The sequence below is a fragment of the Ceratina calcarata genome, unplaced genomic scaffold, assembly GCF_001652005.2.
Source record: "Ceratina calcarata isolate Rehan_Ccalc_2016 unplaced genomic scaffold, ASM165200v1 scaffold422.2, whole genome shotgun sequence".
NCBI classification, from domain to species: domain Eukaryota; kingdom Metazoa; phylum Arthropoda; class Insecta; order Hymenoptera; family Apidae; genus Ceratina; species Ceratina calcarata.
The window spans coordinates 837,645-849,396 of NW_017165837.1; the positions used below are offsets into that span (position 1 = coordinate 837,645).

General features: G+C 36.8%; 3 protein-coding genes across 8 annotated transcripts; 2 read left to right on the top strand and 1 right to left on the bottom strand.

Moving 5' to 3' along the window:
• Positions 1-416: 416 nt before the first annotated feature.
• Positions 417-7,590, top strand: LOC108626631 (ABC transporter G family member 23). Of its 3 annotated transcripts, none has more exons than XM_018027415.2 (13): positions 417-601; positions 672-822; positions 3,569-3,779; positions 4,423-4,693; positions 4,973-5,395; positions 5,499-5,585; positions 5,659-5,771; positions 5,837-6,222; positions 6,286-6,401; positions 6,476-6,546; positions 6,627-6,715; positions 6,795-6,971; positions 7,048-7,590. In XM_018027415.2, exons 3-13 carry the CDS (start codon positions 3,571-3,573, stop codon positions 7,347-7,349), a joined length of 2,244 nt encoding a protein of 747 aa, XP_017882904.1. In that variant the 5' UTR covers positions 417-601; positions 672-822; positions 3,569-3,570; the 3' UTR covers positions 7,350-7,590. The 3 variants fall into 3 exon arrangements, with proteins under 3 accessions (XP_017882904.1, XP_017882905.1, XP_026670751.1); XM_018027416.2 differs by having other exon boundaries at positions 690-822; XM_026814950.1 differs by having other exon boundaries at positions 418-601; positions 5,499-5,579.
• A 47-nt stretch (positions 7,591-7,637) lies between these two features.
• On the bottom strand, positions 7,638-8,891 carry Ercc1 (DNA excision repair protein Ercc1). Its single transcript, XM_018027418.2, has 5 exons — positions 8,715-8,891; positions 8,524-8,636; positions 8,265-8,459; positions 8,011-8,196; positions 7,638-7,927 (listed from the first exon to the last, which is right to left on the bottom strand). The coding sequence occupies exons 1-5, from the start codon at positions 8,782-8,784 to the stop codon at positions 7,724-7,726; spliced, it is 768 nt and encodes a 255-aa protein (XP_017882907.1). The 5' UTR covers positions 8,785-8,891; the 3' UTR covers positions 7,638-7,723.
• An 84-nt stretch (positions 8,892-8,975) lies between these two features.
• Positions 8,976-11,533, top strand: LOC108626601 (STAM-binding protein). 4 transcript variants are annotated; one of them, XM_018027341.2, is made up of 10 exons: positions 9,086-9,270; positions 9,355-9,402; positions 9,483-9,676; positions 9,759-9,857; positions 9,935-10,156; positions 10,231-10,419; positions 10,497-10,794; positions 10,907-11,019; positions 11,104-11,206; positions 11,279-11,533. In XM_018027341.2, the coding sequence occupies exons 3-10, from the start codon at positions 9,534-9,536 to the stop codon at positions 11,345-11,347; spliced, it is 1,236 nt and encodes a 411-aa protein (XP_017882830.1). In that variant the 5' UTR covers positions 9,086-9,270; positions 9,355-9,402; positions 9,483-9,533; the 3' UTR covers positions 11,348-11,533. The 4 variants fall into 4 exon arrangements, with proteins under 4 accessions (XP_017882831.1, XP_017882830.1, XP_017882832.1 ...); XM_018027342.2 differs by lacking the exons at positions 9,086-9,270; positions 9,355-9,402 and adding an exon at positions 8,976-9,079 and having other exon boundaries at positions 9,510-9,676; XM_018027343.2 differs by having other exon boundaries at positions 9,086-9,402; positions 9,510-9,676.
• Positions 11,534-11,752: the final 219 nt, after the last annotated feature.

An 11,752-nucleotide genomic window follows, 5' to 3' on the forward strand; every position in this document is an offset into this window, starting at 1 on the left:
AAATTTCATCCAAACAGGTTCCAAGGTTGTCTACCTGCATAGGTCATCTCAGCGAACACCATTGAAATCTCTTCAGGGAATCCCAGCAGTTTTAGCAACAGGAAAAAAAGCGAAACCTGTTCCAGCTCCTGATATCTGCTCCAGAAAACATTTTACGCAGGTCATTTTATTTCCAGCAGCTGAAGTCGTTATTTAATTGACGAGACTTCTCAGTCTCGACGATCTCGGCAGAGAAGTCCCTTGGTAAACTGTGAGGCTCGACCCGCGAATATATACGACGAACGTGTGTTTATAATAGTGAAGGCCCACCATTTTGCCCCCACTGCAAAGTCTGGCCGTTGCCGCGGCGGTGAACACAACTTCGACAAGCCGTATTGCACAAGCATTTGATTCTCTATCCTGTGGCAAGCCAACTCAGTTCTCAGTGGCACCGCGGTCAGGTCACTTCGCCACCGCGTCACCTGTTTCTCAACCCGTTTCTCTCCAGTGTGTTCAGTGTTTACTCGACAATTCTTAAATAACTGTTGCCGTCAGGAATTTAAAAACAGTATAACAAGAAGAGCGTCGTTAATCTGCTTGAAAATTTGCACACAAGAAGACGGTGAGTCTGCGGAACGAAACAGAAGAGTGAAATTAAAAAACCAGTCTGCATAATTAATTTTCGTATTAAGAGTGATCGATGCGAGTAGATTGAGGCACTCGATTGACGATTACGGGACCAACAGATATCGTGCGATGTAACTGAGTCGAAGGATTTATTTGACGTTCGTTCCTCGCTGCTGAGGAAACTGGTGCTCGTTGTTTCCGAAGACCGCGTCGCAGGTCAGTACACGCATGATTTATAAGAATGATGAGTGAATTAATTTAGCGAACTTGTTCACGAAAACTTTCATTATTTAATGAATTTATTTTGTCAAATAAGAAATCAAACCGTGGTAGAATTGCACCTTTACTTGTTTATATACTCATCGGTAATTGAGTAACACTTTGGTCCGCGTGGTAAGTAATGCAACTGTTGCAACAATTGTTACACGTCGATGTTACAACCTCGAACGCGAACGGAAATTTTTGGAACTTCCGATGGAAATAAAAATGATGTAAACGCGAAATTTTATTTTAATATTATGCAGTATATCTGAGTTCACAGTTTCAACTTGGCGTTGCATAATTTATTACTTTTTAGTGTGTACGAGCTGAATGACTCATGAAAGCATGTAGCAAAATTGAATTAGTGTTATTTAATAGATTCAGTGTACTTTAAACTTTCGAAACACGCGCGATTAGATCGTGGAAGGATTACGATTTAGAACTTAGAAAATACTTTAAACTTAACTCAGCTTCTACTGTTTCAAGAAGAAAATCACCATTTCAAATTGCGTTCTGATTGCTACGTGACCTAATTTCCTCTATATCTTATCCTGCAATGTCGCAGAATTCCTTGAACCATTACCGTACTATGCAAATTCATCGCGTCTTCAGTATATTTGAAATCATTTATATGACTCGTCCAACAACTTCCTGTATTTAATTATTACCTCGTGAGGAATGATGAATCTTTCAATGATACGATCAAACTGCCATAAAAATAGGATTATTATTAATGACAATTCGATTTTTGTCTCAAACTTTCCCATAAGGAAAGTGCTCCTAATAATCATTGTCATTAATTTATAATTAATATTTCCTTTGTTATAAAGTCGTGAAATGAATATCGTTGAATCGATGACAAAGTTTTGTAAACTTTCCACGAGGGTAGGAAGCCGTTCCTCGTGTTGGTGAACAATTCAAGGATATCCGGATTCGAGGCTTGCGAAACCAGTAAATATTTTATGTGCAACCATTTTGCAGTCGTCAATATTCAATCGTCAATATCAACCCCAGCGAAACTGGCAATGAATTATTTTTACAACTTAACTATAAACATAACAAATAAAATTTCTGAAACTGAATACGATAAACATTTTTCATACACGTAGTATATTCACGCTTAATAAGATAATTTCTGAGCTATTTTTATAACGCTTACGTTTAATTACTTTCCTTTTCTTTGGACTTTCGCACGACTACTGACTCTTTCAATGAACTTGCACACCGGCCTCCAGCCTACAAGGAAATCGAGACTATTTATCAGACACATCGCCTTTCACGTTTTCTTACGTTCTTCCACGCACAATTCGCAAGCCACTCATTCTTCGCATAGCTTCTGGAAATGATCTTACGTGTATAAATGTTGATACGAATAGAAGCTTCTGTAATCATTTATAAATACTTTTTAAGTCAGATTTCGTGCAATCGATTTCTCTTTGACGAAGTATCAAAGTCGAAAACTGTAACCGGGTTATGTCATGTACGTCGATTCCTAGTGATTTAACGAGGTCAATTTTTATGAATTTCACGATGATCATAATCTTATGATTTGCTGTTCGTGTTGCACGTATCTAGTAAATCTGCTAAGAGAAAAAGCGATGATCTGGCGGAATCAAGTTGTTGCGCAAACCTCGTGTCCTGCTATAATATAATTTGAATGCTATTTGATTAAACAGAACGTAGAAGGAAAAAGAAAGTGAACCTGCTTTTCGACAGTACAAAAAGTACAGAAACGTCATGATTGAAATTCAATAAATACGCAGTTACTTAAATTGAAATTTAATTATTTATGAAAAAATGATTTAATCTTAAATCTTATCTATCCTAACGTCGACCACATGCTAGATCGTTTAAAGTCATACACGTTTCTCTGTTTTAAAAAATCCTTATAAATTCTTAAATGTCATTCAATACATTTTAATGTCACATATTGCCTCAACTTTGCAAAACGAGATTTCAAAGATACAAGAAATATGAAACACAGTCTGGATTGAGAACCTCCCAGTATACAGACTGACAATTAATTTAAAAACGATTTACACGACAGAAAGAGTATATACGAGAAGAAATTATAGAAGGCTACATGAGTCAGACTACTTCTGCTCTACATATACTCAATTATCCGAGAAATACTCGTCCTTGAAAAGATTCGTTCGATCAAACCTAGACCAGCTCTCAAGCTCGAAACTGTGAAACAAGGTCGAACATCTTTTTACGAGGAAAGTGGGAGAAAAATGAAAGAGAAAGACTCAGGAGCGCGGGTAGATGAACCGACCGAGTGACCGGTGAATCGAACGTCACGGTTGGTAACTAGAACCGATTCCACGTGTTTGTAACTCGCTTCCCCCGACTGGATGGACCAGATAGGTGAGAGTGAGTCTGTTACAATCGTTACATCACTGGGGAATTACACGCGACAGACGCTCGATTACGTATGAACCTTCGTCCTTCGTCGTCGTGTTTCTACGCAAGATTTTTTAAGACAATCTTCGACGATAAGTCATGTAACATAATGGACGAGTGTATCAAGCGCTTATTTATCAAATACGTATAAGTGTAATTGACAGCCAATTTTGGATAAGGAAAATGATTTTCGTTTGAATGACTTCTTTTAATTTGAAATTTAATGACACCTCGTTTTATGTATTTGGAATTGAGATGCAATTTACGACAATTTCGAATTATTTTTTTATTATCACAGAAATGGAGACCGCCAGTTCCCCGTCAGTTGCACCGACAGCCTCCTTGGAACTGAAAACGCGCAGAGCGCAGTTCCAGACGCAAGCCTCCACTTTGGACACGAGAAGGAGACAGGCGGTGTGCGTGAGGAGGGCATTTAAAAAATATGGTCCCAAAAGTAATACGAATATTATTTTGGATGGGCTAAACATGACCGTGCCGAAAGGCGCGATGTAAGTTCTGTCAATTTCTTTTCATGCTACTTCACAATTCGTTTCAAATCGCTAATAAGACGAGATAATATCTAACTTCCTGCGTTATTTCGATCTCACGTAATTCTGATTAACGCGCGTACGTAAGTTCCTGATAAAAATCAGCGATAGATCAACATTACCTTTTTTTAAGCGAAACAGATACTCAAATGGTGTAGCAGACTTTGCCCGGAGGTACTTAAAAGTCGTTTTGACCTTTAATCGCGAATAATTAACGTAAAAAGTTTTACAAAAAGTATGAATTTCATTATTCACGTTTTTCTTGTCTAACAAATTTATATTACTTACGAATTCACACAATCGTACTAACGCTCATTGATCTTTCGTACTTGAAGACTAACCCGACCGTGTTCTTTCTTTTCTTCTCCACGTATCAAACGTGTCACGTATTCCCGGTAACGTGTCGATTAACAAGCTTTTTCAGCCGGCGGTTCTATAATGAATGCTGCTGTATTAAAAGCAATTTTTTTCCATATCATTGATGGCAACGCTTGAAATAACCATTGGAGTAAAAACTGTATTTATTCAATCGGGGCCTTTGTGTACTGGCGGAAGTTTATGGGATAAATTTAAATAAAATCTTTCGACGTATTTTCATCCTTAGATATGGCCTGCTGGGTGCAAGTGGTTGCGGAAAGACCACCCTACTGTCTTGCATCGTGGGCCGAAGGCGGCTGAATTCCGGTGAGATTTGGGTACTGGGTGGCCGACCGGGTTCGAAAGGATCAGGTGTTCCTGGACCACGCGTAGGCTACATGCCGCAGGAAATAGCGTTGTACGGAGAGTTTTCCATCAGGGAGACGTTCATCTATTTCGGCTGGTGCGCCGGCATGTCTACGGAACAGGTCGACGAGAAGCTGGAATTTTTAATAAAGGCAAGTTTGTATCGCGATTCGAGATTAAATTTTCATATCACAAAATGAAATCTATTAATAAAACTAGTTCCGATTTACGTGAAGAAATATGACAAAGCAGTTTTAATGAATATGACCATAAACAACTTTTTTTGTCAAACAGTATAATTAATAAATCAACTGGAATCTGTTCATTTATGTAACATGCTGATTGCAATTATTTAATCGTTACGCAAAATTTAATGATTTACAATTTACTTGAATTCTTATAGAAAAATTTACGTTGCTCGTTTAAAACAGTTCTTGCAGTTGCCATCGGAGAACCGATTTGTGAAGAACTTGTCGGGTGGTCAGCAGAGGAGAGTATCCCTTGCTGCTGCTCTTCTAGCTGACCCGGAATTGTTGATCTTGGACGAACCCACCGTAGGAGTGGATCCCGTTCTGCGACAAAATATCTGGGACCATTTGGTTCAGGTGACGAAGCAAGGAAATAACACCATCATCATCACCACGCACTACATCGAAGAAACGAGACAGGCTAGCCTAATTGGTCTGATGAGGGGTGGTAAATTATTGGCTGAAGAATCGCCGTCGAGGTTGATGGAGATCCATAACGTCGACAGCCTGGAAAATGTATTTCTGAAGCTTAGCAAGCGACAGAATATGGGTCTTCGAAGAAGAAGCAGCATCCTCAGCAGTGTTACTGGTGTTCCTCCTGAAGTCGTACGTTTCTTATATTTTTTTTTTAATTATCCTTCATCGGCTTATACGATCTTTATGAATAAGTATGTTCTTTACATTAAATTGATTATGGTTTATTTTGCAGATTGCAGACGACGAAATGAGTGGTGAATTCGGCGATAATGTCAGCATTTCCAGCCGAAGGAAAAGCATTGTCATCAACGATGCAAGTGTAATTCTTTATTTATCTTTGTTCTCGACGTCGTTCATATTTTAAGAATTCATGGATATTGTATAATGGATAGGTCTCAGAATTGCCACCCGAAGAACAAGGTTCTTCGAAATTCAAAATGCTCGACCCTCAGCACATGAAGGCTCTTATATGGAAGAATTTCTTATGGATGTGGCGGAACGTTGGGTAAGTTAAAAATGTAATTATGGACGAGAAAATAATGTTTAACTGTGTGCCTGTTTTTTTTTCAGTATAATGTTATTTATCATCGGTCTCCCAGCCGTTCAGATCATTCTGTTCTGTCTCTCTATTGGCAAAGATCCAGTAGGTTTAAGGATAGCAATAGTGAACCATGAATTGAATAGTAGTAAGGAACCTTGCATACCATCGCTAGGCTGCGAATGGAGTCGATTGAGTTGTCGATTCTTGGAGGAATTAGAGAAACGATCGGTTGTACTACTACCATACGATGACGAGAATGAAGCTGTAAACGCAATTAAACGAGGCTGGGCTTGGGGTGCCATAACGTTTCCTGCAAATTACTCCGAATCACTTTCAGTTAGGATAGAAGATGGCAAGGACGCTGATGACTGGAGCATCGATTACTCTAACATGGACGTCGTTATGGACATGTCCAGTAAGCATACGCTCAAAATGCTATTGAATATTATAAGTAATTTTTTTTTATTCCTTTTTTCAGACCAGCAAATAGGGCAGCTTCTTCAAAGATCTTTTTATAATTCGTATCGGGACTTCGCTCAAGAAGTGGCAGAATCGTGTAATTACAGTCAGAAACTAGCAAGCATACCGTTGCACGTAAGTTGAAAAATTCCAGAAAATTTAATTCGACAAAGTGATTGTAAAGATTTAAAACAATTTTTTTTGTACAGTTTGAAACACCAATTTATGGTCCTCTGGAACCGAACTTCACAGACTTCGCCGCACCTGGTATTATCTTAACGTGAGTGTTTGGAAGCAAGTTTGTACGGACAATAAAAAGCTCGTGAATTAAAAACTCTGAACATGATTTTTATGTTGCAGAATAATCTTCTTCCTGTCGGTCGCGTTAACTTCTGGTGCCATGTTGCTGGAAAGGAACGAGGGTCTCCTCGAAAGAAGTTTAGTCGCCGGTAAATTGAGAAAAAATCATTATAAATGTGAAAACGATCCGATCGAATTATTTTCTAAATTAGTTGTGTCCGTTAACAGGTCTCACTGGAACAGAAATTCTTTTCGGACAAGTTATTACTCAATTTGTAGTGATGGTAGGCCAGACGTTGATAATCCTCATATTCGGATTCGCAATATTTAGAATCACATGCGAAGGCGATATCGGCTGGATCTGTACACTGGTCGTTCTTACTGGACTGTGCGGCATGTGTTTCGGTATGAGCGATTTCAATAGTCAGATAGAATATCGACTATGATTATTCGTATTTTAACCACGTCTTAATCTTTCTAGGAGTCGTTATCGCTTGCTTCTGCGACAACGAAAGGAGTGCTACTTACATGGCAATGGGTTCTTTCTTACCAATAGTTATGTTATGCGGAATAATCTGGCCTATCGAAGGGATGCATTACATATTGCGATATATCAGTTTCGTTCTGCCTCTTACAAAAAGCACGGAAGCCTTGAGAGTTATGCTGGCCAGAGGGTGGACGATCTCAAATCCTTCTGTTTATAATGGCTTCATTGCCACGTTCCTTTGGATAAGCGTTTTCATGACTCTTTCGATACTGTTACTTAAGTTCAAAAAAGGATAAAATCCTTTTTGTTTAAATTGTAGACTATAGACTAGGCAATTAGGTAGAATGTCAGAAATTTGTGTGCGTGAGGATATTTTACAAATCAAAATTAAAAAGCAATGGAAGAATGTACCGTACCTTATGTTTGTTCGCTCAACACTGGTGTTTTATAATTTATTACTTCTGTATCACCATGATACTTTTTGTACAATAAACAAATCACATAAATATACTTTCAGCGGAAACAATATAAAAGACATATTTTGTATAAAAAATATAAAAATTTTATTCAGAACGAAAGAGCAATCTCACACAATATGAAAACATTCTTATGTACATATATACATCTATAAATAAGTTTCAATTGACATATTATTATGGACCTCCTATTCCTACTGCTTCACCGGCTTTGAATACAAAAATGATTCGTGCAAAGTTTTGTGAATTCTTTCTGCTTTTTGTAATCCAATACCAGGACAAAGGGCTAGCTTATTTGGTCCTGCTTTTATTATTTCTTTCAATGTTCCGAATGTTGATAAGAGAGTTACGACATCTGTCTTATTCACCGATCTAATTGTTGTCAAGGCATTACTTAACTGAAAATAAATAAATAAATAGATAAATAATTGTGGTCTTTATACTGGAAAAGGATGTATGATTCATGTGTAGTTCTACATACTTTCTGATATGGTGCTGTATCACTGCGATCCATAATTGCATCAGGTGGTTTATTCTCATAAATCTTATAGGTTTCAATAATTTTGCCGGCATCCTCTGCATTCCATGCCAGCATTAATGTCAAATCAGCAAGAATACAAATCCTAGTTAAATGTTTCAGAGCGTGCTGAGGTTCAGGCACATCTACCTGTAATACAGCATAAAAATATGTACATAATGTAATCATATATTCTTATATACATTATTAAAATGGACCTGAACTAGGAGAACTCTCAAGTTGAATGCGCTTCCCAGTGTCTTTAAACGTTCATGGATATAATCAGGATTCAGTTGATGGTAACGTATCGATAAGAACAGGGCACAAGTAGTTTTACCCATAATGTAATCTGGTACAATTTCTGAATATTCCCAGAGAACATTTGATAAGAATTTCAGCAATGGATTTCCTTTCTGAAGATGATATGTACGTTTATAAGAAATAAATATAATGCTTCAACAAACAGAGAAACCGTACTTGTTTTAAACTAACTAACAGTGTATTACTGTATTTTGTAGAATCCTTAGATTTAGAGGGGCCGGGCAATTCTTCCTTAAAAAATTCTGACTTCTTCAGTTCGCTAAAGGCAGCTGTACGTAAAATAGTTTTAATTTTAACATAAATGCATTAGATCCTTACTGAAATGAATAACCTAAGAAACAACTCACAAGAAAAATCTGTCTTAGCTTGTTTAGGTGGAGAAACATTATCATCAGTTCCATCTGCCTTTTTTTCCATTTTTAATTATTTATTTACACCTTAGTACAAATTTTCTATTATTTATACAATTTTGTGTCTACACGCAATAATCTTTACAAATCTGGCGTAAGCACAAAAACATCTGTTTCCCACTGCGCGTTGCGCCGTGCGCAACACGACAATCTTTACAATCTTCATTCAGTGATTCAGTCGGCCGATTGCCGTTGCAAAGAAAAGTTGGTGTATACATCATTTTTTCTAACAGCTGTCAATTATTTCCTAAATCTAACGATCTACTGTGATCGTTAAATGCAGAAGAGATAAAAAAAATAATGTAGGACTGCAATTTATAACAAAATTATTAGTAACTGTTAAATTAATTAAGAAGACAAGAGTTACGCGGCTATACATGTATATCTCCAATGGTCCACGTATACTCATCGTTTAGTACTGCAATCTTATTTACATTGGAACACGATAAACAATCGTATAAATGGATTAATTGTTGATAAAAAACAGATAACAGTACATATTTTTCATTTTCCTATTGGTAACACTGATAAAACATAGCAGATGGATGACACATTAATTTGACATATACTTTTGTAGGATTTTTATAATCAACAGAATTGTTACACCGATTATAAGTTTTCGTCAGTATGTTACGATTGAACTGTCGTAAATGCTTGTGTGCATTTTAGAATTTACAGAAATAAGTTTACCGAAAATCTCCGTAGGCGTAATTGAAATTTGATACGTTCAAGGGGAAGCTAGCCTAAAATTTATAAATGAACAAGGAAAATTCAGGGACGAAGACAGGCAAACATTATCCTTGGAAGGATGTTGGCATATCAGACCCACGAGCTCGGTTAAAATCCATTGCCGATTATGCTTCCGCAGTAGAAATAGATCGTAACATTCCACCACAAAGGTATCAGATGTTGTTACATTTGGGATTAATTACATTTCATAAATCAATTGTTCCATATTATTAATTCTATGTTATTATTTAGATATTATCGTTCTGGAGTAGAAATGATCAGGCAGGCAGATATGTGCCTAAAAGATGATGATCTCGAGTACGCATATTTTTTGTACCTCAAGTTTATAACGTAAGATAAATTTATACACCTTCTATCTACACAGTGTAATTCATTATATCCGAATTTATATTCTTGTGTTCTCATAGGATTTTTGTTGAAAAAATAAGAAACCATCCTGATTTTAATGCAGCAAGATTGAAAGACAGAGAAGAGAATCAACAAACGTTGCGTAGAGTAATGCCTAAAGCTGAAGAGCTAAAGAAACAATTATTAGGACAATATCAAACAGAATTACATAAGTATTTAGAAGATGTCAAAGAGAGGGAGAAAAAAGAAAAGGAAAGACTGAAGCAGGAAGAGTTGGAAAGGTATTTCCCAAAATTGTTAAAATTAGTATGACCTGTCTTTGCTTATAATACTTATTTATATAATGTGCTTGTAGGTTAAGAGAAGAAGAAGAAAAAAGAACGAAATCCGCTGCTTTGGCAGCTGTTAAAGCAGCGAAAGTTGCTATGACTGCAAATATAATATCCCCTGATGATGCTAAACTTAAAAGGATTCCTAGTGCACCTCCTAAGACATTGACGAGCCCACCTACCGATTTACCTGCACAAACATCTTCTAAAGAAAAGTAATTATGAAATTAAAAAGTATATTCAATTCCTCACAGTAATTGAAAAAAGATGAAACAAACATTTTATCTCGTAGGAGACCTGCTGTAGATCGTTCAACAAAACCTGCGCAATGTGATAGTTTTACTTTAAGAGATATAGTATTACCAACTAAATTAATGCCCAGTTTCCTTATGCTGGCCTTCAGCAATACCATGGGCAACAAGGAAACTTGCGGCATACTAGCCGGGAAATTAGAAAGAAATAAATTACTAGTCACTCATTTATTAATTCCTGAACAAACTGGCTCGCCAGATTCCTGCGTGACACACAACGAGGAAGATATATTTGACTATCAGGATCAACATAATTTGATCACCCTGGGTTGGATACATGTAAGTAGCTTTTTTATTATTATACGAATGCGTGCGAACTATCGGACCGTCACTTCAAACGGAAATTGAATTCGGAGAATTTGGACATTGAAAGGATAATTGTACTTCGCAGACACATCCTACACAGACTGCATTTTTGTCTAGTGTCGATCTTCATACACATTGCGCATATCAACTTTTGATGGCTGAGGCAATCGCTATTGTTTGTGCTCCTAAACACGAAGAGTAAGTAGAAAGGAAATTCTCTGACAATTCTCTTTGAAATATATATTTTTTAACGCCGACCGTTTGTCTCCTCATTTCCATCAGGACAGGATATTTTATTTTAACACCGGAGTACGGACTTGAATTTATTGCTAATTGTAGAGAAACAGGTTTTCATCCGCATCCAACTGATCCTCCATTATACATGGTATTTATTCTGACACATATAATTCATATAAACCTATATTATATCTTTGACATTTATAAATATTGTTTTCAGAAAGCAAAGCATTGCAAATTGGATGTAACGGCGAGCATAAATGTTGTGGATTTGAGGAGAAAATCATGAAATCTATTTGATGTATAAGTATACATTTTCGCGCTACATGTATACTTGTTCATATATGTACAACTGCTGTGTAACAAGTTATATCTAGGGACACGGTAGCGTCCCGAAGGCAAGTTTGAATCTGAACATGGCAGATTGCCTGACGGGTCACCTCGTTCCTTATATATACACGTAAATTTGACATTCGAATTTTTGTTTTATTTATTATAATTAAATCTTTTGGCATTTCGTTCCTTATCGTACTTTTGGTCTGTCGTCGTTTTGTTACATAAGGAAAGGTCGTCAACTTCAGGTCCGGCAGTCTGTATAAATGTATTACGTTACGTAAATATGTTTCGTGAAGTATGATTCTGCATAAAAATCCGCAATTTAGTTATAACGTTAACAATTTATTTACCAAGGAAA

Coding starts and splice junctions, on each gene's coding strand:
- Ercc1 (XM_018027418.2), bottom strand. CDS start 8,784: ATGGAAAAAAAGGCAGATGGAACTGATGATAATGTTTCTCCACCTAAA. Junction 8,197..8,264: donor TGAGAGTTCTCCTAGTTCAG/GTCCATTTTAAT, acceptor GCTGTATTACAG/GTAGATGTGCCTGAACCTCA. Junction 7,928..8,010: donor ATACAGCACCATATCAGAAA/GTATGTAGAACT, acceptor ATTTATTTTCAG/TTAAGTAATGCCTTGACAAC.
- LOC108626631 (XM_018027415.2), top strand. CDS start 3,571: ATGGAGACCGCCAGTTCCCCGTCAGTTGCACCGACAGCCTCCTTGGAA. Junction 5,772..5,836: donor TGGATGTGGCGGAACGTTGG/GTAAGTTAAAAA, acceptor TTTTTTTTTCAG/TATAATGTTATTTATCATCG. Junction 6,716..6,794: donor CGAAAGAAGTTTAGTCGCCG/GTAAATTGAGAA, acceptor GTCCGTTAACAG/GTCTCACTGGAACAGAAATT.
- LOC108626601 (XM_018027342.2), top strand. CDS start 9,534: ATGAACAAGGAAAATTCAGGGACGAAGACAGGCAAACATTATCCTTGG. Junction 9,677..9,758: donor CGTAACATTCCACCACAAAG/GTATCAGATGTT, acceptor GTTATTATTTAG/ATATTATCGTTCTGGAGTAG. Junction 11,020..11,103: donor TGTGCTCCTAAACACGAAGA/GTAAGTAGAAAG, acceptor CATTTCCATCAG/GACAGGATATTTTATTTTAA.